General features: G+C 46.2%; 1 protein-coding gene across 1 annotated transcript in view; it reads right to left on the bottom strand.

Moving 5' to 3' along the window:
* The window catches only part of NUAK1 (NUAK family kinase 1), a 73,211-nt gene that overhangs the window by 10,158 nt on the left and 38,447 nt on the right, over window positions 1-24,606 (bottom strand). Inside the window, exons 3-4 of the mRNA XM_061125453.1 lie at window positions 13,621-13,772; window positions 10,603-10,668 (exon numbers count right to left, since the gene is read on the bottom strand). Of these exons, the coding sequence (XP_060981436.1) occupies window positions 10,603-10,668; window positions 13,621-13,772 (218 nt within the window). The remainder of the gene's footprint in view (window positions 1-10,602; window positions 10,669-13,620; window positions 13,773-24,606) is intronic.

Raw genomic sequence — 24,606 nt, 5'->3', positions numbered from 1 at the left:
CCCTAGATATAACGGACCCAGAGCACTGGCTCTGCATCACTGTATTGCGGCCCACACTCCACCACCAGGCATCTGAGTGACATGGAGCAGGGTCACTAAGCCACTCTGAGCCTCAGTTTACCTACAAGAAAATGGAAACCCATGATCCCTATCGTGTTCTAGATTGCAGGACTATTGTGAGAATGACAGGAAAAAATTTAATCAAGGTGAGATCGTGAAGGCCAAGGTGCTTTGTAACTTTCAAGTCTTTAGGGTCCAGCCAAATGTTTTCCTTGGAGAAGACAATGGCACCCCACTCCAGTACTCTTGCCTGGAAAATCCCATGGACGGAGGAGCCTGGTAGGCTACCGTCCATGGGGTCATGAAGAGTCGGACACGACTGAGCGACTTCACTTTCACTTTTCACTTTCATGCATTGGAGAAGGAAATGGCAACCCACTCCAGTGTTCTTGCCTGGAGAATCCCAGGGATGGGGGAGCCTGGCGGGCTGCCGTCTATGGGGTCACACAGAGTCGGACACGACTGAAGTGACTTAGCAGCAGCAAATGTTTTCCTTAACCTTGCTTCTCTTGTATCACACACCCCTGGGAATCACTCTCTTCTCCTTTGGTTTCTTGAAGTGTTTTATTATCCTTCATGGCAGTGTTCTTCTGTGTGTTTGTGTGTGCACCTACTCCCATATACATATAATGTATATATGTTACACGTATACACATATTGTCACATATATATGTATATTCTGCATGTATAAACTATCACATATATTCATATATACTACATATGTACATATAAATTTGTATATACATATGTCCTGACATATACATAAGTATGTAGTATATATAAGTACATATATACTATATATATAGTATCTATATACTATATACTACTTATGTGTGTATGTACACGTCAGGACATATGTATATACAAATATACATATACATATATATATATAAATTCACCTTGCATACTAGGTTGAGTCCCCCGAGTCAGGTGGCAGGTTCCACCCCTCATCCACCCCTCATCTTTGTATCATTCACTGCTTACCACCCGTCCTCACCCAAGAAACACCTGTCACCAGAACAGGCCTTATATTTTGAAAAGCACAAGATAATCAGTAGATAATACAAAGTAATAATAATAAACTTAGTTACCACTTCCTGATAACTGGAGATTGTTCAGTCTCTGTTCTAAGCACCTTAGCACCTTACACTCTCCAATCTAATCCTATCTAAAATCCCATTCACACAACAATGTGAATGTATTTCATGCCACTGAATGGTACATCTAAAAACAGCTAAAATGGCAAATTTGACGTCATGGATGTTTTATCACAATTTTTTAAAAACCCACTGAGCAGATGAGGAAACTGAGGTTTAGGGAAATCAGGTTATTCATCTCAAGAGAGATAATTAGCAAGCGACAATGTAAACCAGGTGCCTCCAAAGGTTCAAACCGCTGCCTTGTGCTACCCCTGGGCAATCTGCAAATTTCAGCCAGTCTAAGACAGCCTTTCACGCTGAGCCTCTGAGGACTTTTGCCCTACCCCAAACTCATTTCCACTTGAGGCTTATAAATAGGATGAGTGATTTCATATCCAGCCCCAGCTGAGGCTCTGAATGCAGCAAGAAGCCAGTTTTGTAAAGTCGCCCCAAATGAATGGAATGACACAGAAAGCAGTTGGCACATAAACCGCACTCAGAAAATGCATTCTCGGGACTCAGATTGCACTTAATTGCCCTGAATTTCACTTTCTTATCAAGACCCCTCCCTGCCTGGCTTTCAGGAAGTTGGTTAGAAGCTTTATGAAGTATATCCTGTCAATCAGGACAGGAAGGGACCAGCTGCAGCCCTGGAACATTCCAAGAAGCTGGCTAAGGCAGGAGCCGACACAGCACTGTGAGCGCTGGTGGTATCTGGGGCACTGCATGAGCTTCCAAACACACAAACACACACAAGACACCCGCCACCACTACGTGCAAATCCCCACATGCACACCGAGTGCTCCAAGGCTAGGCATCCTTGCTTTCTTTGTAGCCCTTCCGAGAAGTTTGTTTATGTTACGTCCCACTCCCATCCTTACAGACTGATGCCTATCAGCCTCTCCCAGTAAAACTGTCATTGCTGCTGACATAAAATTAATAGAAATCTAGATTAGTCCATGTTCTTGGCACTTCAACGGAAAAGCAATATTAATCAACACAGACACTTTTCCATCTTTGAGCCACTTAAACTTGGGCTGCGGCTCTAAGATTCCACACCACATGGAGCATATAACAACGATAAGACAGGGAATGGCCACTGGTTATAAAACTTCTCAGTCTCCATTTCTCACCTGTAAAATGGAGGTAGGAATAGTATCCAACCCCACGATGTCATGGTGAAAATTAAATGACATAATGTATGTGCCAGTTACTATTTTAAGCATTTTTACAAAGTTGGACCTCAAATACGTGTCCCCCATTTAAATCCACATGGGTAACTTGATTAGCTTCATTACACTCAAAGCAATACTGGTTTTCCATTGGAAGTAATTATGTAAGGTTTCTTTTTCAAATACATAGGATTTTTTAAGTGAATTGAACTCAATAAAAATACGAAAGTGAAATAGCACAGAAGATACTAGAAAAAGGCAAAATCCATAAAGAGAATGAAATAAAAGACATTTGGGGGTTTGGGGAAATGATTATTTTAAACATAATAAAACAAAAAAGAATCCCAGATATGGTTCCAACCTGAAAAAGTCATAATCGAGCTAGCCCTGCCCCCTGCTCTGTAAGTGAAGCACATGAAGGTTAGAGGACTTAAGAAGATCCACTGTGTAAAATAGTGAGAACTGCTGGACAGCTCGGGGACCTCCACTCAATGCACTATGATGACCTGAACGGGAAGTCCAAAGGGAGAGGGCATGTGTACATGTGTGGCTGGTTCATTGGACAGCAGAAACGAACACAACCTTTAAACCAACTACACTCGGGTAAAAATCAAGTTAAAAAAGAATCATCATCTCTCCTGAAGGTCAGAGCCAGAAGACCCATGTGAACACTGGGTTCTGTGAGACTCTGTAGCAGAACCTCAGTTGTGTGTGGAGAGTGACTCTCCACCAAGGAGGCACCTGGTTTTGCTTTCAAAGGTGTATTTTGCTAACACACTGGTAAGCTTTGGAGGAAGGTGATCACTCTGCATCTGTACTGCGAATGGGCTGCTGCTCTGCCTGGCTCAGAACCACCCCTGTCCTCACACCAGGCTGCTCAATTCAGCCTTGACTCTGAAAAAGACGTCAACACTCATGTCCTTCATTTCTGGAGTTTTGTTGTTTTCTAGAGGTGTGCCGTGCTGGATGAAAATCAGACAAACTGGAAAATGATTATTCACATTTCAAAAGAATTAGCCTCGCTACAATATGGACGAACCTTGAAAACACTATTTGCTGAAGTGAAACAAACCAGACACAAATGGATAAATATCACATGATTCCACTTATGTGAAGTACTTAGAGGAGTCAAGTTCATCAAGACAGAAGGTAGAAGCCCGGATGGCAGGATCAGGGTGGGGGAGGGGTGGTGCCGGGGCAGGGGTGCGGGAATGGGGAGTTCCTGTTGAATGGGAACAGAGTTTCAGTTTGGGAAGATGTAAAAGTTCTGGAGGTGGAAGGAAGTGGTAGTTGCAAAACAATGTGAATGTACTTAATGTCACTGAACTGAAAACCTAAAAATGCTAAACTTTATGTTACGTATATTTTACCACCATTGTTTTAAAGATTATTGTGAGTAATCCTTGGGAGCTCACCCAGTGAAAAAGGAAGTACTGGCTTGCTGATGGTCAACCTCTGGGAAAGAAAGCTGATGTTGATAGCACAAGCAGTGGTCAGACAGTAACTGCAGTGACTGAGAGGACGTGTGCTGGACAGATCAGAGATTGTGGAGCCAGAAGAACCTGGAGCTAGCCTTGGCCTTGGCAGTGCCAGGTGATGTGGGAACTGCCAGCAATTTCCTCATCAGCAAATCAGGAATAATAGAAGAACCCACCTCTAGAGCTGTTGTGAGGATTAAGGACATGTATGTAAAGCCCTGCAACAGCCCTAGTACTGGCCAGCTCTATAAACTACAGCCATTAGGATAATGCCAATGGTTTGGTTTACTTAACAACTGTTGCTCAGAGTCCACCAAAGAGCCAAGAGAAATGATTAAAATCCATTTCCAAAATAAGCATGTCCAGCCTTACAGAGGCTGCATCATATGATGGGGAAAGCAAGCGATGCTGGGTTTGAGTGTTTGAGCTAGAATCCTGGCCTCGCCACCTACCAGCTGGGAACCCATTGGAAACTGAGGCTCCCAGGCCCCGCCCAGAGCCTACAGTGTCAGCGTCTACACTATCACAAGATCCCCAGGGGATTTGCTGCATGTCAGATACTCTGACCCTGGGTTCCTTCAACTGTAAATTAGAGGATGATGGTTATGATGTAACCTACCTCACAGGGCTGATATGAAATCAAATGAATTGGTAGATGTTAAGTGTCTTAAACTGTGTCTTATACATAGCAGGCCTTCAGTCAATGTTAGCGATCACTACTTCCAACTGAAACTGTTTCCTTTGCTGGAAAAGGGAATTGCAACAGCCCCAACCACATGCTTTTGTGAAAAGCAAAATCAGACTAAATGGGAAAATCATAATAATGGCAGCACTGCTACACAATAGTCACCATTCTGTGAGTGGTACGTATATTAAATCCTCACAACAACCCTAGGTGCCAGGTACCACTGTTATCCCCATTTTGCAGACGAGGAAGCTGAGGCCAAGGGAAGGAAAGCGGCTAGTCTGAGACATGGGTGAACAGCTGCACTGGCTGTAAAGCTCCACATAAAGGGGAGTTATGGCTCTTGGGGGGTAAGGAGGACATGGGCTTTTTGTGTCACTCTTCAGGAAGACACACTCCATAGCTCTCTCGGAACCTGGAGTTCACTACTGTGGCTCTTCCCATGACAGCCTCACTCAAGTTGTCAAGAAGTGACGGTAGGGAGTGAACCGGTGAGCAGGAGTAAGTGGGGTTGGCTTCTATCTTAAGATCTAAGATCACATCTCCTCCCGAGAGAGACAGGAAATGACGCACCCCAAGCCATCTGGGGAAGCTCCGTGAAGCAGCCTCTCGGGGGGCACGTTCAACCATGGTTTCCCCGCACAGCTGCTCTGGCCACGGTGACCCGGGCTGCCTGGCCACAGCCACCATCAGCACTTGGAGGGTTTTCCCCTGGGCCCACTGTCTGCAAGCCGCCTACACACAACATCAGGCGAGCTGAAGCAAGAACGAAGTGGCCTTAGCTTGTGAGTGTGAGGATGCACTGTCGGATTTAGGGCAAATCTGGGTGGGAGAGTTAGAGAATTTGTCAGGTGCCTGGCCTTCACAGTCAAACAGCCCTTAGGATGGTAGCCAGCCTCACTGCTTATCAGCTATGGGAACCTCATCTGTAAAATGGTGGTAATCAGATCCACCCTAGTGGAGGCATTCTCAGAACCAAATGAAATCAGGCTGTGGAAGCTCTGCCACAGGGTTCTGGCTTCTAGCAGGGGCTCAGAAAAGGCTACTTTCCTAATCCAGCCTCCATGACTTGCCCGATTCCTGTGCTTACTGCTTCTTCCCCTTGGAAGGTCATCATCACATTGGGCTTCCCTGGTGGCTCAGCTGGTAAATAATCCGCCTGCAATGCAGGAGACCTGGATTCGATCTCTGGGTTCGGAGGATCCCCTGGAGAAGAGAACCCACTCCAGTATTCTGGCCTGGAGAATTGCATGGACTATATAGTCCATGGGGTCACAAAGAGTCGGACACAACTGAGACTTTCACTTTTTCTTTCACCCCTTGGAAGGCTGTCACCACATTCCTTTCTATTGAACCCCTACTCATCCATCAAAACCCAGTTCAGTCACCACAACCTCAGCAATGACTTTCTGATCCTCCCATAGTTCAGACCCACCACTTCCTTTTAACAGGAAGGTTACAATGGGGCTATAATGCACACAGCAGAGCCATCTGGGCCTGCTAAGAGATAAGGACCAAAGAAGGCTTTCTGGAAGAAGAGGACTTGAAGGTGAGACTCTCAGGATGGGTAGGTAAAGATCAATAGGAAGAGCATTCCAGTTGGAGGGAACTGTGTGTACAGAGGCCAAAAAGCCTAGTGGATTTGAGTTGAGTCCTATGCAAGGGGCCTTCTCTGACTGCCCCCACCCCCACTGGCCCCTAGCTAAAATAACACCCCCATCCTCCAGCCTCACCCTGCATGGATTTTCATCACCACCAGAGAATTACATGATGTGTTTATTTATTGTTTGCGGCCCCAACTGGAATTCGAAATCCATTAGGGCAGGTACTTTACCTTCCTCACTCACTTCTGTAACCTTCTCATGGCTCATTATTACTACAGCTGGTTTAACAACTGCTAGAGCCTGAGCTCCGAGAATAGAAGAACCTGGCCATCTGGTTCACTATTAAATTCCCAGCATCTAGCACCACGCCAGGTACACGGTAGCAACTTAGTAAATACTTGTGGTTGAATAAATAGTGCTCATGGGAGATATTCAATCTGCTGAACGGATAAGTGCAAGGACGGAGGAGAGAATACAGGCATTCATGGATAGATATGTACCCACACACACATAAGTGGACAAGTGAACAAGCAAATGAATGGATGTGTGAATGCATGAACGCAGTGTCCTCACATTCATATAATCAAAACCCAGAGGCCCATACCCTGAGCTGCCCATCCTGGTCTTGTTAAGCCTCGGGGTTTCCATTTCAACTCAGCCCTGGCCATTCAGAGCCGCTCTTATCCACAGCAGCGGGTGTTTCCATTGTCATCAGGGGCAACGGGCCATTTCCCCTGTGTCCTTCTACTCTGAGCCCTGGGAGCTCACCAAATTCCCAGCCCTCTTTTCTGGGGGTCGGTTGACCCTGGTGCTGGGCCCTCTTCTCGTTGTCAGGCACTTTAACAGGAGCCGTCTATGGGAATTGTCGGCATTCCATTCTCCCAGAGAGTGGGATGTGAATCTGGCCCGTTTTTATTAATTGCAAATTAATGCTATGCTGGGTGTCTATTTTGGTAGACATGCTTCTCCACAGAGGACGGAATGCAACCCAGAGAAGCACATTGCTCTCATTCTTTCTGCCGACTGACTGTGTGAATATTTTTAGAAGCCGCACCCTTGTGCAGTGGCCAGATAAATAATTCCCAACGCCAGATGTGCTCTTTGCAAGTCAACATCAGGCAGGGAAGGGAAGAGGAACGAAACAAGAGTCGTGGCTCACATCACAACTGCAACGACACGTGGCAAGTTTCCACCAGTAACATTTTTATAGGCTTCCTGGGCAAAGGCCCTCTACCCTTGAAATACAGAAGATGGACCCACATTTTGAGAGGTACCTGCTGCTCATACTCTGCTGGTTGGTAACAGACCTTCAAGGTCAATGCCCCCCTCCACCCCTTCCACCCTCCCCACCCCCATCCAGACACTGATGACATGGGATCTCTTGAACTCGAAGGCCAGCTTGCAGCCATGTGTCTGTCTGTCTGTCTTTGCTACAAGTGCCCTTTCTAAATATATTTCCAGCAAAATGCTGAGTCAGGAAGAGCTGAGCACATGCAGCCGGAAGACAGATCAACAGCAGCTGAAACACATTTTCAAAAACCTTGGAAGTGGGTGTGAGATGATGAAAAGAGAATCTGCCTGCAAGTTAAACATGTGAATTCTAATCCTGGCTGTCATCCCTTCACTGCAAAATCCAACAGTTCAGAGTACCTACTGGGTGACAAGCTCTGTGCCACTTTCCAGGGAAACAAAGGCACAGTGATATACTGAGGCAATCAGACTCTGTAGGCCATGATGGTTAAAGCAGAAGTCAGAAAATGACCTAAAGACTCTTTCAAGCTCTAGGCTTCTCAGATCCTTTTAGGAGTCCTTGAACAAGCAGAAGGAAGGGATAGCATCAGAAAAAGGGAAAGTTATAGCTTCCCAGGTGATGCAGTGGTAAAGAATCTGCCTGCCAATGCAGGAGGCTCAAGAGAAGAGGGTTCAATCCCTGAGTGAGGAACATCCCCTAGAGGAGGAAATGGCAACCCACTCCAGTATTCTTGCCTGGGAAATTCTATGGACAGAGGAGCCTGGTGGGTTACAGTCCATGGGGTTGCACAGAGTTGGACATTGAGCACACACACACTCTTCTCACTCTCAACATATGCATTTTAGCTTGGTAAATGCCAGGAGTAGAAATTCTTAAAGATTCCTAAGGCAAAAGGACCAAAACCTCAATTTTCATAATATTTAATGTATCTGCTGTTTCCCTATATAATGGTCAGGGACCCTGGATGAAGACTGGGTCCTGGGAGCTGAGAGGCCCTACACCACTGCCCTTTTGCTTTATGTAAATGAGCCATTCTCTCAGGCCTCCTGCGCATTGTTCCCAGCACAATTGCTTTCTGAATGCTAACCATTCTTCTCCTCCATTGGGGAATTCTATGACTCCATAGGAAGCTATGTGCCTTATCACTTCTGCTACTACATCATGGGACCAAGAGGTCAAGCTGTACCACAGACCCCAATCCCTGAATGACAGGCTTGCATTCCAGGCCTTGTAAAGACTACATCTTGTTTTGAGAGCTCTGGGAGCAGGTGGCAGGAAGAACCTGCAGAGAAAGTTGGCAGGGTGGAAGACTCAAACCCTTAGAATGTGTCCCTTGGAGCAGAACCCAGTTCTCTAGCTGTGGTCTGACCACCACGCCTCAGGCTCCTTCAGCGCAGCTGACTTCCTGTTCAACCTCCTCCCGGAGACCAGCCTTATCAGCAGGTGCCTTGGATTTGAAGAGTCAAGTGCTAAGAGCTTTGACTGTCTAAATTCCTCACGTTTGTCATGGATTGTCCAGGACTAGGCACAGGACCTGACACATGGTAATGAACAGATAACCAACAATCCCCAAAGAAATGGGTTGGCATCTCAACTGGACAGATGAGGAAACTGAGGTTTAGATAAGTGAACAATTCCTCTAAAACACTGCTGTCAGTAAGGGGCAAGGTTGCATTACAAAACCAGGCCATCCAACCCCAAAGCCACTGCTTTTCTTAACTCTGACTCACGGAACAGTGCTCAGATAAAGCTAAACAGAGTATCTTGTTCAGTCCTCAAGACAAGCCTGTGGGCATTACCAACTCCCTGTTTTATGGCTGAGGAAACAGGGTTAAATGGCTCCCCCAAGGTCAAGCAGCTAGTAAACCACATAAAATGGAACTCTTTTTAACCCTGTAGCCACTGCTCCTTCAACCCACTTTGCCAGAAATGGAGAAACCCTGAGATTTCCCTTCCTGTTCCTAGAAAGACTAATTTGACCAACTGTTTACTGCTTATGCTATGGACTAGAGAAAAATATGTGATCACAGTCAACCACTCACAAAAAAAAAAGAGGTCACTCTGACGTGTCTTCCAGGGGCCTCTCATAGGATGATGGTGACTAATGGTTGCTGCCATGATCCACGAACAGAATCCAAACAGCAAGGCAACTCCATCCTCCCCAGTAAGGAAAGAGTCTCCCTGTGATGCACTCCCCCAACTGAGAGCAACAACTAAAGAAGGGGATGATGCAAGGTCATTCCCATGCCTGGTTTGGGGACCAGGGATGAGGCACTAACGTCACCAGCAGCCAATGAGAGGGACCCCTGGTGCCGGGAGTACCAAGGCCATTTCATAATGAAACACATGCAGCGAGCTCCCGTTTATTTTGAAACTGCATTTGCTTATTTTGCAGCCATGATCAAAAGGCCATTTGGAGTGCTCTGTGGGAGGCACTGGAACCCTGTTGGCCAGGAGAGCTTTCTCCAGCTCCGGCAGCAGCCAGCAATAATATTCCCCTTAAAAGTCAACCCCATCACTTGCTGGTATATTCTTTTCCCAATGGCATTTCAGTTTCCCAGTTCCACAGCTGGGGTGGGGGTGCGGGTGAAGGGAGAAGTAGGAGACAGGGGGTGGGAGTGACAGAGGAGTGACCGGGACAGATAATAAAATTGGGGGCCTGGGGGCAAACCCAGCAGAATGGTTCGAACTTGGGCTCAGTGGGTCAGAGAGACATGGGTTCAAACCTCCAACTCCGCTGCTTACCACTGTGTCATTTCAGGACAGTTATTTAACATCTCTGTGCCTGAGTTTCCCTATGTGTTAAATGATATAAATAACAGTCTCTATCTCACATGGTTGTTGTGAAGATTCTATTTAAGTGATATCGGGCAAATATGATGTGACATACAAATGCACTGGGCTATTGTAAGTATTTTGATGGTGATCATTACAGAGTATGAGCTTCCCAAGGGCAGGGAAGGTATTTTAAATCCGCTCTTAGGACAATGTCTGACATGGAGTTGGAGATCCATAAATGAGCATTGCATGAATTCAACTGAACTGAGGGCTCAAGCCTAGTGATGCTCCCCGCCCCGCCAGCCAGGGAAGGAAGTGGCTCCCTTATTCGTAGGCTGTAGCTTGGAGCAGCGTTTCACCACCACCACCACCCCACCCCCAACCAGCTACAATCCCCAGGTCTGGCACATCCATCAGTGAGGCAAGAGCTTTACCTTAATATTACAGTTGTCATCGAGCAGTATATTTTCCAGCTTCAAGTCCCGGTGGACCACACCATTCTGAAATGAGAGGACATGCAGGGAATTGAATGGGAGCAGTTGGGATGAAGGAGAAATGTGGGGAGGGGGGAGGAGAGGGAAGGAGGGTGAGCAAAGGGAAAAATCTTTGACAGATTAAAGTGCACCAGCGCCGGTGGTCTTCACCCCCATCCTTCGGGGGCCTCTCTCACTGTCATGAAGCGCCCCGCCAGCAACCAGCACCAGCGACAGGAGAGCATTAGTCACTTGCTGGGTGGTTAAGGGAAAAATGACTGGAATCCATTCTCCCCCAGAGCCTGTAAAACAGAGGGGGGATTCTCTGTGGGAATGTCATTCCATCGTGTGAAAGCAGTGTCGTCCCAGGCAGGGGCAGACACCGTCTGTCTGTGATGGCGATTCCCAGGGAAGAGGCAGATTTCCCTGCTGACGGCTCAGAACGCGGGGCTCACAGACCTGGCTTGTCTTATCTGAATAACTATCTCCGCAACACTGGGTTCAACCTTTTCGGACCTAGAAAACCATGCACAAAAGTCCTGAGGATAACAGAAGCCCTTCCAAGGGTTATTTCCTAAGCAATTGGAAGGGAAGGTTCTGGAAATCCCTCTCTGCGGGGCAGAACTCAATGTGGGGTGAAGGGTGAAAGGGGAAGAGGTCAAGGAGACCAAAGCAGGCTGCTGCCATACTGCAGGACCTTTCCGTTCAAGCAAACACTGGCAAGGCTGGCTGTTGAGCCCAGGGACAAGCAGACAGCCAGTTGAACAGTGAAAAGAAATCCTTAACCAATAGGCCACTGGTCTATACAGCAGTAACAACTGTCCAGTTCAATTCTTTTTAAAACCCAACGATCTTTTAAGGGGGTGGGTGGGCAGGGAAAAGAGGAGGAACTGAAAGAACCAGCTACTCAGACCGGGAGATGTCTTTAACATCATTCAGCATAAAAGACCTTTGCAATTGAAGCTGCCCTTTTAAGCAAACCAACTGGCTAGGAATTCTCTTTCATTCAGGATTTCTTTAGTTCAGAATCTGTATGTTCACAGCTGGTACTTTATTGCTTAGTTTCCTTTCCATTTTACAATTCCTAGTTTCTCCAAAAACACTGACTGAAGAGGATGAAAACATGTATTTCTACCACTCTTTCTAATTCCAACCTTCAGGGATGTGTTCTGAAATCAGAAATGCACAAAGCAGGGCTCCTGGACAAAAGATACAGATCACAAGGTGGCTGATTTTTTTAAGTATTGGGAGTAGTTTGGTTTACACGGCTGCATTCCTAGTTTTCATAAGATAGAAATCCCATTCATACACAACCAAAGTTTCACACTCTTAAATAATGAAAGTAGGATCTATGATGCTTTATGATAATGCAAGATGATAAGATATAAAACACTGTACAATCTGAATCATAAGTGCCTTTTGAGTCAGCTAAGAAGTCAAATAACGTTCATGGGTTAAGGGTTTTAGATTATAAATAATTAGAAGATGGTCATCTCAGAGTCACCCTCAACTAACCGGAACAAGGAACAAGCCAGAAGGCCCTGTATTGCAATCATTTCAATGAAGAAACTGACTCTAGTTTGGATGCTATGCTGTATTCAAGTCACTACAGTCCTCAAAGTAAGGGACTGTTCCAGGTGTGACAGTTCTGTGGAAAAGTATGAATGGGATGAAAATCAGGACTAAAGTGATAAATAACAATTGGGTGAAGTACAGCTTGGAATTATCTGTGTACTTCACTCCCTTCTCCAGAGGCCAAGGGTAGCTAAACTGGGGGGATTAAGAGTACATCCCATTAGTTGTGTTGCAATAAATTGTACATGTGTGTACATAACCTGGCTTCCCAGGTGGCGCTAGTGGTAAAGAACCCACCTGCCAATGCAGGAGACTTAAGGGACTCAGGTTCAATTTCTGGGTCAGGAAGATCCCCTGGAGGAGGGAATGGCAACCCACTCCAATATTCTTGCCTGGAGAATCTCATGGACAGAGGAGGCTGGTGGGCTATGGTCCATAGGGTCACAAAGGGTCAGACACAACTGAAGTGACTTCACACACTCGCACACTCATACATAACCTATGTGGATGTAACCTATGCAAGGAAAAGAAACCAGGGCATAGAAAGGTTCAGAACCTATGGTCTACTAATTCCAGTTCTGGAATTTCTCTTAAGTTGATTATTCAAATGATAGAAAAAAGGTTAATGTAGAAAGATGTCAATCATTATTTATAATAACCAGAAATGAGAACCAATCTAAATGTCCAACAATCACAATAATGATAGAGAATTTTTAGTAACATAGGAAACTGTTTAAATTAAAATCCTAAGTGAAAAAAACAGCAAGACAGAAATGTAAAAATGCATACAAAGTGGTGTCTGGATTGGATCCCGGAATGGAAAAATGGTCATTGGTAGGAAAACTCGTGAAATCCAAGTAAAATCTGGAGGGTTTTGTTAATCACAGTATATGAATGTGGGTGTCTCCATTTTAATGAGTGTACAACAATCCTGTAAGATGTTAGCATCAGGGTAAACTGAGTGTGGTGCGTGGGGACTCTGTACTATCTTGGAAACTCTCCCGTAAACCTAAAATTATTCAATAAGTTTTTAATAAATGTGAGGAGTAGCGGGAAGAAGATTGGAAAGAAACAAACAAGAATGTCAACAGTGGGTGATTCCTGGATTCTGGGATTCAAGGTGGTGGTGATTTTCTTCTTTCTAGTTTATAAATTCTCTGTAATATACTACAGTGACTACAAGGGCATCACCGATTCGAGGGACACGAGTTTGCGCAAACTCCAGGAGTTGGTGATGGACAGGGAAGCCTGGTGTGCTGCAGTCCATGGGGCTGCAAAGAGTTGGACACGACTGAGCGACTGAACTGAAGCGGTACCACAAAGAGCAGATGTCCCCTTCCTCAGATGAACGGCATCGCGTGTTGCCATGGAAACCACGGCGGAAGGGCGGCGGGGCGGCCATACCTTGTGACAGTGGTGCACAGCGGAGACGATCTGCCGGAAGAAATGCCTGGTCTCGCGCTCGCTGAGGCGCCGCCGCTCGCTGATGTAGTCGTACAGCTCCCCTTTGCTGGCGTACTCCATGATGATCACAATCTTATCTTTGTTCTCGAACACTGCGGGGGGGGGACGGCGACACACAGACAGCCTGTTTACCCGACACGCTCACTCAGGACGACAGACAGCGCGGTAGAGAGAGGCGACGACGGAGATGTCGCTGCACCGGGGGCGGACCAGTCAGGCCAGCGACCTGACGAGGAGGTGGACAATGACATCATCGCTGCTGTGACTGGACGCCCCTTGCTGATGCTGCAGGGCAAGTGCCTCTCTTCTGAGGACCCACTCCCTTCACCAGGTTCCTTTCTCACAAGCCTCTCCCACCCGGACATCTCCCCGTTGATGGGATGATGGGGAATAACAAACACAACGACCATTTATTAATCATTGGATATGGACCAGCTACCTGGATCCCCAAATGGGTGGCTGAACCTGTCACCTCTTTACTCAAAACCTTCCAGATTCTCCATCTTACTCCCAACAAAACCCAAACTTCCAAATGCGGCCCCCGGGTCTGACAAGTCCTATGGGCCCTTCTTATCCCTGTTACACATCTGTGCATTTATTCTGTCTGTCCCACTAGAATGTAAAGTAGGCTTGGTCTGTTTTGTTCACTGAGGTATCCCAAGCATTCACGGCCTTTTGGCAAAGGGGTTCAATTAATATTTATTAAATGAGGGGACTCAAAACTTCATAAGTGCATTCTGGACCATTACAGTAAACCATTACATGGCACTAAATGCTTCTCTCTGTTCAACCCTGATGTTCTCTAGCAATGATGCTCAAACTCTGCTAGATTGACCTAGGAGTTCCAGGCAGTCAGAGGCCCAGGGGCCAGGTCAGAGGAGGCCGTGAAAGACGGGCTCTTGGCCCTCAGCTCCACCTCAGCCAAAGCCACTCCACTACTGTTTCATAAGCAGAAAGCTTGGGGCTTTCACATATGATGTCTTTTGAAGAAGTAAAGTCGCTCAGTCGTGTCCGACTCTTTGCGACCCCATGGACTGTAGCCTACCAGGCTCCTCCCATGGGATTTTCCCGGCAAGAGTACTGGAGTGGGTTGCCATTTCCTTCTCCAGAGGAATTGAACCCGGGTCTTCCGCATTGTAGGCAGACACTTTACCGTCTGAGCCACCAGGGAAGTCCTTTGAGCAAGAACAAAATAATCATTGTGTTGAAATCCATCACTCCCAAAGGATATAGTATAAAAATGTTTGCAGGATACCCAAGACCCTCCTTCCCAGGTAGACACCTGCCTACCTACCTCCATCTCGTCAGCTTCTGCCACTCCCTGTCAGGACCCCTGTGCCCACTGATGCCAGACTGTTCACGGTCTCTCACTATCACACACACACACACACACACACACACTGCTGTTTCCCACCTCCCTGCTCTTCCCTCTTTCTTTACTCCCACCTGTCTGACCTACCAGGTCCCCTCCAACTCATCAGGCAAGAATAAACTCAAATATGGCATCCACGTTGCCTCCTTTCTACCTCTTACCGTACTAATGGATACTGCATCACAGCACTTTCCCACTGCGTGGATATATTTGCTGACTTACATATTTATTTCCTCTGTTTGGACCGTGAGCCTGGACTTAGAGAGGTAAAAACTGATTTTGGAATCAGACACCCCTAAGCAGATTCCTGGATCTGTCCCTTACTTGCTGTCTGACTCTGGGAGAGTTGCTTACCCTCCCTGTGCCTCACTTCAGTCAACGGGAAAATGTGAATATAACAGTACGTACTTCTAGAATTTGTTGGGGGCGGTTATTGATATCAGGAATTTTAAATGCTTATAACAAGGCCTGCCTTTTCACTCAATAATAGTTACTCTTGTTGGTATCCATACTACTGGACCCCAGGGCCTAGCACTGAGCCAGACACACAGACACTCAAGTGAACCAGAATGTGCCCCAGGCCTGGGCCCCCTGTCCTCCCACACCTCGTCACAGGCTGCTAGAAGCTCAGCCCCCCCCCCCCCCCCCCCCGCCACCCAGTTCCTTTTTGGCTCCTTCAAGTCCAGCCAGACCTCTCTGATAAAAAGAAGGGAGAAGCAGGAGGGCAGGGAGGAGGAGGAGAGAGAACAGCCAGATAAAACTGGCTGCTCCCAAGTCTCCTGGCCTCGGTGCACCCTGCAGCTTGGCTCCTGCTGGGGATTTCAGCCTGTTGTGCACTCTTCATTAACAATAAACTCTGGAAACTGGAAAACCTGCCTCAAGATGCACGGCTTAGCCCCAGAAAATGACAGAGTGACAGGCCCTGGAGAGGGCAGTGGGTTTTCTAATTTTAAAAGTTGGGGTGGCAGAGCGGGTTTTGGGGGAGGTAATTGAGGGGGAGAGAGGGAAAGTACTTTGACAGGGAAATAAACACGGAGCCTCACACTTCCAGCAAGCCTGATGCATGCTTAAAGGAGGCCGAAGCCACTGGTTCCTTCAGTGACCAGCAGAAGGTGTGGTCACTGGTCGCATGCAGACAAAAGGCCTGTGACAGTGACCAGACGTGTCCCTTTCCAACTGGCTAACTTGGTATCAAGGAGGTATAAACACAGTTCTGTTTGACATAGTTCAATGTGCCAAAGAGTTTACTAAACAGCTTCCAACAGTCAGTCCTGCTGCTCCTACCTCTAAAATAGACCCTGGTCCTGTCCACCTGTCTCATGTTCCCAGGCATCCCTTTCCTAATAATCTCCCCCAATCCTTTCACTCTTGTTCCTTTGCTGACTGTGTTTGGAGGGGCTGGGGAACAGTTCTAAATACATGTTTCATGGAGCACTAGTCCCACAAGACATCCAGAGGAATAAAGGGTTCCACGGTCAAACATGGATAAAATATTTGGAAAATGCTGATACTTGATCACCCCTGGAGAACCTGGCTTCTTTAACCCTGAGTTTTGCAGGGTGATTTGGCCATTTCAATATTCCTACTGAACTAACTAGGAGCCAGTTTGGGAAATACTGAATGAATGAGGCAAAAGCCCCACTGTTGCCGGCAGGGCTGGTGGGCAGCCGGGTTAAGAGAACTGCCCATGTGACCAGGCCTGGCTCTGGAATCCCACTCTTGAGTCCTCCAGCAGGAAGCAGCTGGAGTCTCGCGGTCAACGCCATGACTGCAATGCTGGATAAGGTGACTGCAAACATTTCTAGACTTGGAGCATCAGTGATTCATCAAGGAGGCCATGTAGTGTTATATACGAAGCTTTCTGAGCCTTTCCTAGTAATAGCAGCATTTATGGAAGGCCTACTCTGTGCAGGCACTGTGCCAATATTGCATGAATTATATCACATGGCTCTGGTCTGTTCTGAGATAGAACATGACTATCCCTGTTCTACAGATGAGAAAGCCCAGGTACAGTGAGGTTAGTGACTGCCACAGCCACAGAGCAAATACAAGGCCTGAGCCCTAGAATGACTGCACACTCCACGCTCTTAGCCCCTATCCTACTATCCACATACATCAACCTCTCTGCACCTCAGTCTCTTCATCCGTAAAGAAGGCCAGGAACCTTCTCACACAGTAAGGGGGGATTCAGTGAGCTCACGGGCCATAGCCCCCGAGCACCGTGCCCAAGCCCCTGCTCAGTCACCATGAGCTATTCTTGTAATTACTCTGTCTGCTTCGTAGGCAGCTCTGGCAAAACAAAACCCTAAGACTTTCCTCTTCTCCCTGGCATCACTCTTTAAAACATGCGGTGGCTGCTCCAGAATCACAGGATTTTCAAGCAGGAAGAACCTTAGAGATCAGCTATTATTTTTCCAGAATAGCCCAAGATTTATCACATATAAGAGCAAGGCCTTGGGAATTCGTCCTAAAGAATGACCGGCTTCCGCACTCCCAGCCCACGGCTGGGGTTTGCCCACTGTAAGGTCTCTATCAGCCAGGTGATAGGAACACTCTCAGCCATTCTTCTGGCAAAAAAAGGGCCGCTTCCCTTGGGCACTTTTACAACTGGTTATTTATAAGCCCAGAAATCTCGTCTGTGTTTATGTTATTAGTCACTAAGCAAAAGCTTATTTTCCACCAGTTGGGAAGGGTTTCCTTTCTGAAAAATGAAAGCCTGTGTCTCTTGGCCAGACAGTTTTACCCAGAAGCCTGGTGGCTCCAGAATGGTAAGGAAAACTATGGCCCTTGACAAGCCAGGCCTACCAGGAAAATTAAGCCCCTGAATAGAAGCTGAGCTCAGCTTGAGTCAGCCTACGGTGTGGGGCCCGAGGCCATGTGGTGCAGACCCAGGTTTTTAACAGAGCAACAGAACTTTACAAAGCAATCATGGGGGACAGTGGAAGAAGTCTTTACCAGGGTAAGAAGGGGAGGAGACACCAGCCATCGGAAGCAGCAGCATGAGTGAGGGGGAACCAGGAGCGTGTTAAGCAGGATCACCAGAGTGGACAAGTGCCAGGGACTAAGACAAGAGAAAGAAGGAACAGGCTATGAAGAGAACACAAAGCCCTTGAATGCCCACAAGGAGCTCAGCAGACATGTGACCGAACATTGCCAAGAAAAATAGACAGATGAACAAGGGACAGGGTAGCATCTAGGATCCTGGACCCATGAAACTGCAGGATTTCATCACATCACCCCGAGACCTTCTCCAGACAGTGATCCCTCCTCCCCTAGAAGGCTGATCCATAATCACTGTGCATGGTTCAGTCGTGTCTGACTCCTTGCAACCCCATGGATGGCAGCCCACCAGGCTCCTCTGCCCATGGAATTCTCCAGGCAAGAATACTGGAGTGGGTTGCCGTTCCCTTCTCCAGGGCATCTTCCAGACCCAGGGATTGAACCCGGGTCTCCAGTATCACAAGCGGATTCTTTATGGTCTGAGCCACCAGCAAAGTTCATAATCACTGCGGTGAACATTTATTGAGCAATTACTACACGCCATGGATTGTCACATCCAATCCTAACAATCCTATGAGATTAATATTATTCCTACTTCATAAATAGGGGACCAGCACTCAGATCAAGAAACAATGTGGCCAGCACCCTGCAACTACCCTCTATGTCTTCTTCAGTCACTAACCATCTCCCCAAGGATATGTACATAGGCCACTATCACAGATTAGTTTTGGATTTTGAGTTTTCTAAAAGTGGGATCACAGCATGTAGTATATTCTTTTGTGTATGGCTTCATTCGTTCAACATTTGTAAAATTAATCCATGCTGTTCTATGGAGTCAAAGACTGTCCATCCTCACTGCAGTAGAGTACTCCGATTTGTGAATGGATCCATTCTGCTGGTGAGAGACATTTGGGTTGTTTCCAGGTGAGGGTCACTATGAACCAAGTCGCTATGAACATTCTTGTGTTGTCTTTTGATGCTGCTCTGTATGCATTTCTGTTGGGAAGACAACCAGTTAGGATTTGATCCCAAATGTGTGTGACTCAAAAGCATATGTTGTCGTCATGACTCCCCACCACCTTCCTCCATCATAAGTTTACCCTCCTTGCCTAATACTCAATAAAGACTCTCCTTCATTAACCAACATCACTCCCTTTTCTGAAAATACTTGTTTATCAGCCTATCTGAAGCATTTATCTGAGCATCTTGCTACATGATAAAGGGGAAACAAACATAGCATAAGACATTGTTTTTTGGAGGAGCTGCTATCTAGTTGAATCAAACTGCATGCATGCTAAGTTGCTTCAGTTGTGTCTGACTCTTTGCAACTCTATGGACTGTAGCCCACCAAGCTCCTCCGTCCATAGGACTCTCCAAGCAAGAATATTGGAGTGGATTGCCTTTCCCTTCCAGTACTTACAAATCAAGGGCTAACCTGTGAGATACAGACTTTAAGTATCTAGATGATCAGAGAGGAAGATGGGAAAGGCATTCTAAAAGGGCCTGCAGAGATTCCTAGAGAAAACAAGGGTGGAACTGAACCATCAAAACGCCTTGCATTCTGTTTGCACAAACTGGTTTTACCATTGTCTCAGCAAATCCTAAAATATCCAGACTCTCCTTTTTCTCCTACTGTTCCACAGAAGGGCCTTCTTTCCAGACACTCACTTGAAGTATTTGTCCTGTTTTCTGTTTATTTTCCATTTCAAGGGAGAGTGGAAATTGGTTACTATGGTAACAGCTACTTCTCCCAATTAATTCTGAATTTCATCAGATGTTGAGTTTGACAGTCCAGTTCTGCCTTCTGATTGCCTGGCTTTCACAACCTCCCTAATTACCCGACTCCTAACCATTCCCTCCTGCTGCCCTCAGGGTTAATAACACAACTTGTAGAACTTGAGAAAATGCATATGATAAAAACAATGCCCTGGCCTGGGAGAAACGCTGATGAGTGAGATCTTGGGATTTCAACCATCCACTGGCTGCTTTAGAGCCAAAAAGAGGCCATTTAGGAAGAAAATGGGCTTGGGAAGGGAGAGGGTGGGAATCATTTAATGTTCCATGAGAAGCAGGTTATAAAAATTAGAAGCTATCATTCTGCTTTACATGTAACCTCAAGAGAGGCAGGCAGGATTTCCATGGTGGTCCAGTGGTTAAAAATCTGCCTTGCAATGCAGGGGATGTGTGTTCGATTCCTGGTCAGGGAACTAAGATCCCACTTGCCTCAGGGCATAAGCCCACTATGCCACAACTAAGACTCAATGCAGCCAAATAAATTAAAAAAAAAAAAAAAAGAGGAAGGCTCATTTGTTAGTTTTAAGCAAAAAGCCAAGGGCCTAAAATGGATCAGTCAGAATTCTTTTCACGCCTTTGCCTTCCATTAGCTCCATTTTCTAAATCAGTTCCAGGATGCTGCCCTTCCCTCCGTGGTGGGGCCTCCTCACATTGCCAGCATTTTTATTACTTTCCTAAAACCTCAGACCATTCCACTCCTCAGGGATGCTCTTTTATTAAAGTTCAGAAGGACCCTCCCAGAAAGCCTCTTTTTCATTTCAGAAATAGAGTGATCTTTCCTTTGTAAGAATTGTCTGCAGCCTAATTAGGTCATTTAGTCAATACAAGATTCATTCTTCAAGAGTTCCCTCCCCAGAACTAAATTTCAAACACCTCATGTGCTCACGGCTTCATAAAATGGTCCTCTAATTCCTTACATCAGAAAGCCTAGGGCAGTGAGAGTGAGAAAAATAACCTGAACTGGCAGCTCTCCCATTGTCCGTGAGTTGGTCAGAGTTGACTCAATGTGTTTCCTGGTTTGGACAATGAAAGGCTCTTTAATTCACTCATTGTCTTTTCTTAAACCAAAACTCTGGATGTTGGCTGGCATGCCCAAGGAGAACCAGAGCCAACCAGGCCACCCACAGCCAGCAGTGGACTCCACAGAAGGCAGACGAAATAAAAGAAAGTGTATATACCACCTAAGGAAGAGCGGATACAAAAGGCTGGCCAAGAACCATTCATCAGTGTTATCTGAGGGGACCAAAGGCAAATACCGGGATGGCAGGAAAATAGCCAGCAAAGAGGGGTTGTGTGGGAGAAGGACGTCACTCAGGGCACCATGGTGGACCAACTATTGGACTCCACCCTCCTCCAATGAACTTCTAGAAAAAAGCATGCATCTTCAGTTTGGGCAGTGAAGGGGTAGAAATCCCATCCTCTGTGCAAACAACCTTCTTCTCCCTCCCCTGAAAATCACCGTAGCGGACTTCTCTATATGGTTTCATTCCACCTTTTTTTTTTTTTTTTAACTTTCTATTTTGTATTGGATTCCTTCAGGATCTAACTTGCAGAGTCTGAGATTTCTTTGATTTGGGAATATGTGCTCTGTCCCCTCCTGTAATTCCTGACAGTGGGTTCATCTGGTAACATGCGGCTCCGAGATTGCTTTGGAACTCCACTGGAAACTGAAGAATGGACTCCAGTTAAGAGAGGAAATCAACCCTGAATATTCCTTGTCAGGACTGATGCTGAAGCTGAAGCTTCAATACTTTGACTACCTGATGCGAAGAGCCAACTCACTGGAAAAGACACTGATGCTGGGAAAGATAGAAGGCAGGAGGAGAAGGGGACGACAGAGCATGAGATGGTTGGATGGCATCACCAACTCAATGGACATGAGTGAAGGACAGGGAAGCCTGGCATGCTGCAGTCCATGGAGTCGCAAAGAGTTGGACAAGACTGAGCGACTGAACAACAATTTTGTATTGGAGTATACCCCTTGGACTGCAAGGAGATCCAACCAGTCCATCCTAAAGGAAATCAGTCCTGAATGTTCACTGGAAGGACTGATGTTAAAGCTGAAACTCCAATACTTTGGCCACCTGATGCGAAGAACTGACACATTTGAAAAGACCCTGATGCTGGGAAAGATTGAAGGCGGGAGGAGAAGGGGACAACAGAGGATGAGATGGTTGGATGGCATCACTGACTCAATGGACATGGGTCTGAGTAAACTCCAGGAGTTGGTGATAGACAGGGAGGCCTGGTGTGCTGCAGTCCATGGGGTCACAAAGAGCCAGACATGACTGAGCGACTGAACTGAACTGATAGCCAATTAACAGTGTTGTGATAGTTTTCAGGTTCATCCTGCCCTTATCACGTAGGGTGGAGAAGTCAGACTTGCAGTTATCACCTTTCTGGTCCCGGTCACCGCCTGACCCTCCAGGAGTGGCTCAGGACTATCTTTCCAACCTTAAATCTGAGTCCGCTTCATTGGACAATAGGGTGCAGCGTTTAAGAGCCTGACTCCCAGAGCCAGGCCACCTGGGTTCAAATCCAGGTCTGCCATTTACCCAGCTGACTTTCCTCAGCAAGTTACTTCACCTTTCTGTCCCCTCAGCTTCTTCATCTGTTAAATGGAAGCTTCTAACCTCATTGTAAGGATTATCCCAGCACACAACAAGTGAAGACATGCCTGGATCAAATCCAGGATTATTATGAATCTGTATTGGCAGAATCCACTCCTGAGATTACATTTGTGCCCTTGGATAGTAGAGGGGTGTGAGAAGAGAGGAGATCGTGAACTAACACTCAAAGGCATCAATACTCAGCAAGCTGACTCTCTTAACTAGGGTCCATTCTTCAGTTCCCAGTGGTGTCCCAAAGCACTGATGTCGATCTTGGAGTCACACCTACCAGATGAACCCACTCTACAGAATTACTGGAGTGGGCAGAGCACAAATTCCCAAATCAAAGAAATCTCAGACTCTGAAAGTTATAAGTTACAGTTCATCAAGTACAATGCCCCTTTCAGGATCCAAATGCCCCTGTAGGGTATGGTCATTGTAAAGATAAGTCTCCTACACTCCATGAGCCTTCCTAATACTTGCAGCCTTGGCAAATTTACAGAGACATCCCAGTTCATTTCAAAAGACTGTATGTTACATGGCAATACAGTTCCTTTTTTTTTTCTTCTTTAAAAATTAGCTTCAAGTACAAGTGGTATTATTTGAGGCGCTAGAAAATATTGAATTCCAGGAAACCCAAGAGGGCGAGGTTGGACAGCCAGGGAGTAGCATTCGCGTTCGGTTGTTTTATGTCTAATCTCCAGCCTCTAGAAAAATGACTTGGGTGTAATCAAATGAAAACAATGAAAATAATACACTTGAAGGTCAAATAGCTAACTTCATAGGAAACTCATTAGAAACGTGACTGGACAGATTCATAGCCCAAGAGCTCGTTCGTCCGATTCTAAGTGAAGAAAACTCTCTGGGGGCTGTGCAATTGATGAGGGGGTGAGTCCTCCATTTGGATCCAGTCTGATGAGAGAGACTTCATGTGGAACTTGTGAATCTGGCAGCAGAGGGAGTGTGTTAAAATACTCAGCAATTCGCCATGGGTTCAGAAGAGTAAACACAAGCATAACACACTACTTTGCCAAGTTCAACAAACTGTTTCATGGGGCTCTGAGTCCCTGATGAGGGCAGCAACCAAATGGCTGAGGAAGGAAACCCAGGCCCAGAGGTATCGCCCACGGCTCACTGGTGACGACTGCCAGACGCACGTTCTGCTCTGGAACCCACTGATGACAAATGATCGGACCAAGACAACCGTTTCCTCCTAGCTGGAGGATCAAGCCAATCTTTCTCAGCCTGGCCAATTAAACTGAAATCTCTAGGGGTGGCATCAGCATTTCTTCTTACAAACACCCCATGAGATTCTAATGTGCATCCAGAGCTCAGAATCACTGACTTGGGCAATCTGGCCTCAACCCCACCACCACCCAACAGAAGTTTCTACTCCAGCCAGCAATGACCTCTCAGATCTCTAACATCACATCAAGAATAATCAGTATGGCTTATTGAGCATGGACCTCAGACCATGCTTAGCAATTTTATTCATTATCTTTTCTTTTAAAATTTTTTTAATGTGGACCATTTTTAAAATCTTTATTGTATTTGTTACCTTACTGCTTCTGGCTTTTTTTTTTTTTATGCTTTGATTTTTTGGCCATAAGGCATGTGAGATCTTAGTACCCCAAGCAGGGACTGAACCTGCATTCCCTGCATTGGAAGGTGAGGTCTTAACAACAAGACTGCCAGGGAAGTCCCTCCCCATTAGCTTAATCCTCACAATCTTATAAAGTAGCTAGCTACTGACCTCATTTTATAGCTAAGAAACCAAGCCTCAGAGAGGTTAAGTCACTACCCCAAAATCACACAGTAGTAATTGCAAAGCAATTGATTCATTCAACTCTAAGCCCATTTGGACAAGAAATACATACTTACCCTACTAGACCAGTACCTGGAACACAGGTGCTTAATACATTTTTGTAAAATGAATGAATGAATGAATGACTATGGAAATGAAGAACATAGGGTACTATTAGTAACCCACAGATCTTGTTAGATCAATTCAGTCATCCCCTGCCTTCAAAAGGGCCAAAGTCCAGATCTGATATTGCCTGAAAACCCTAGATTAAGGTTTTTTCTGCCAGAGGAGAAAAGTGTTAATTGCTTCTACTACAGGTGTTTCCAAACCATTGATGCTCACAGCGC

This window comes from Dama dama, chromosome 22 (assembly GCF_033118175.1).
Source record: "Dama dama isolate Ldn47 chromosome 22, ASM3311817v1, whole genome shotgun sequence".
NCBI lineage: Eukaryota > Metazoa > Chordata > Mammalia > Artiodactyla > Cervidae > Dama > Dama dama.
This window is presented reverse-complemented; position numbering and strand designations above follow the sequence as displayed.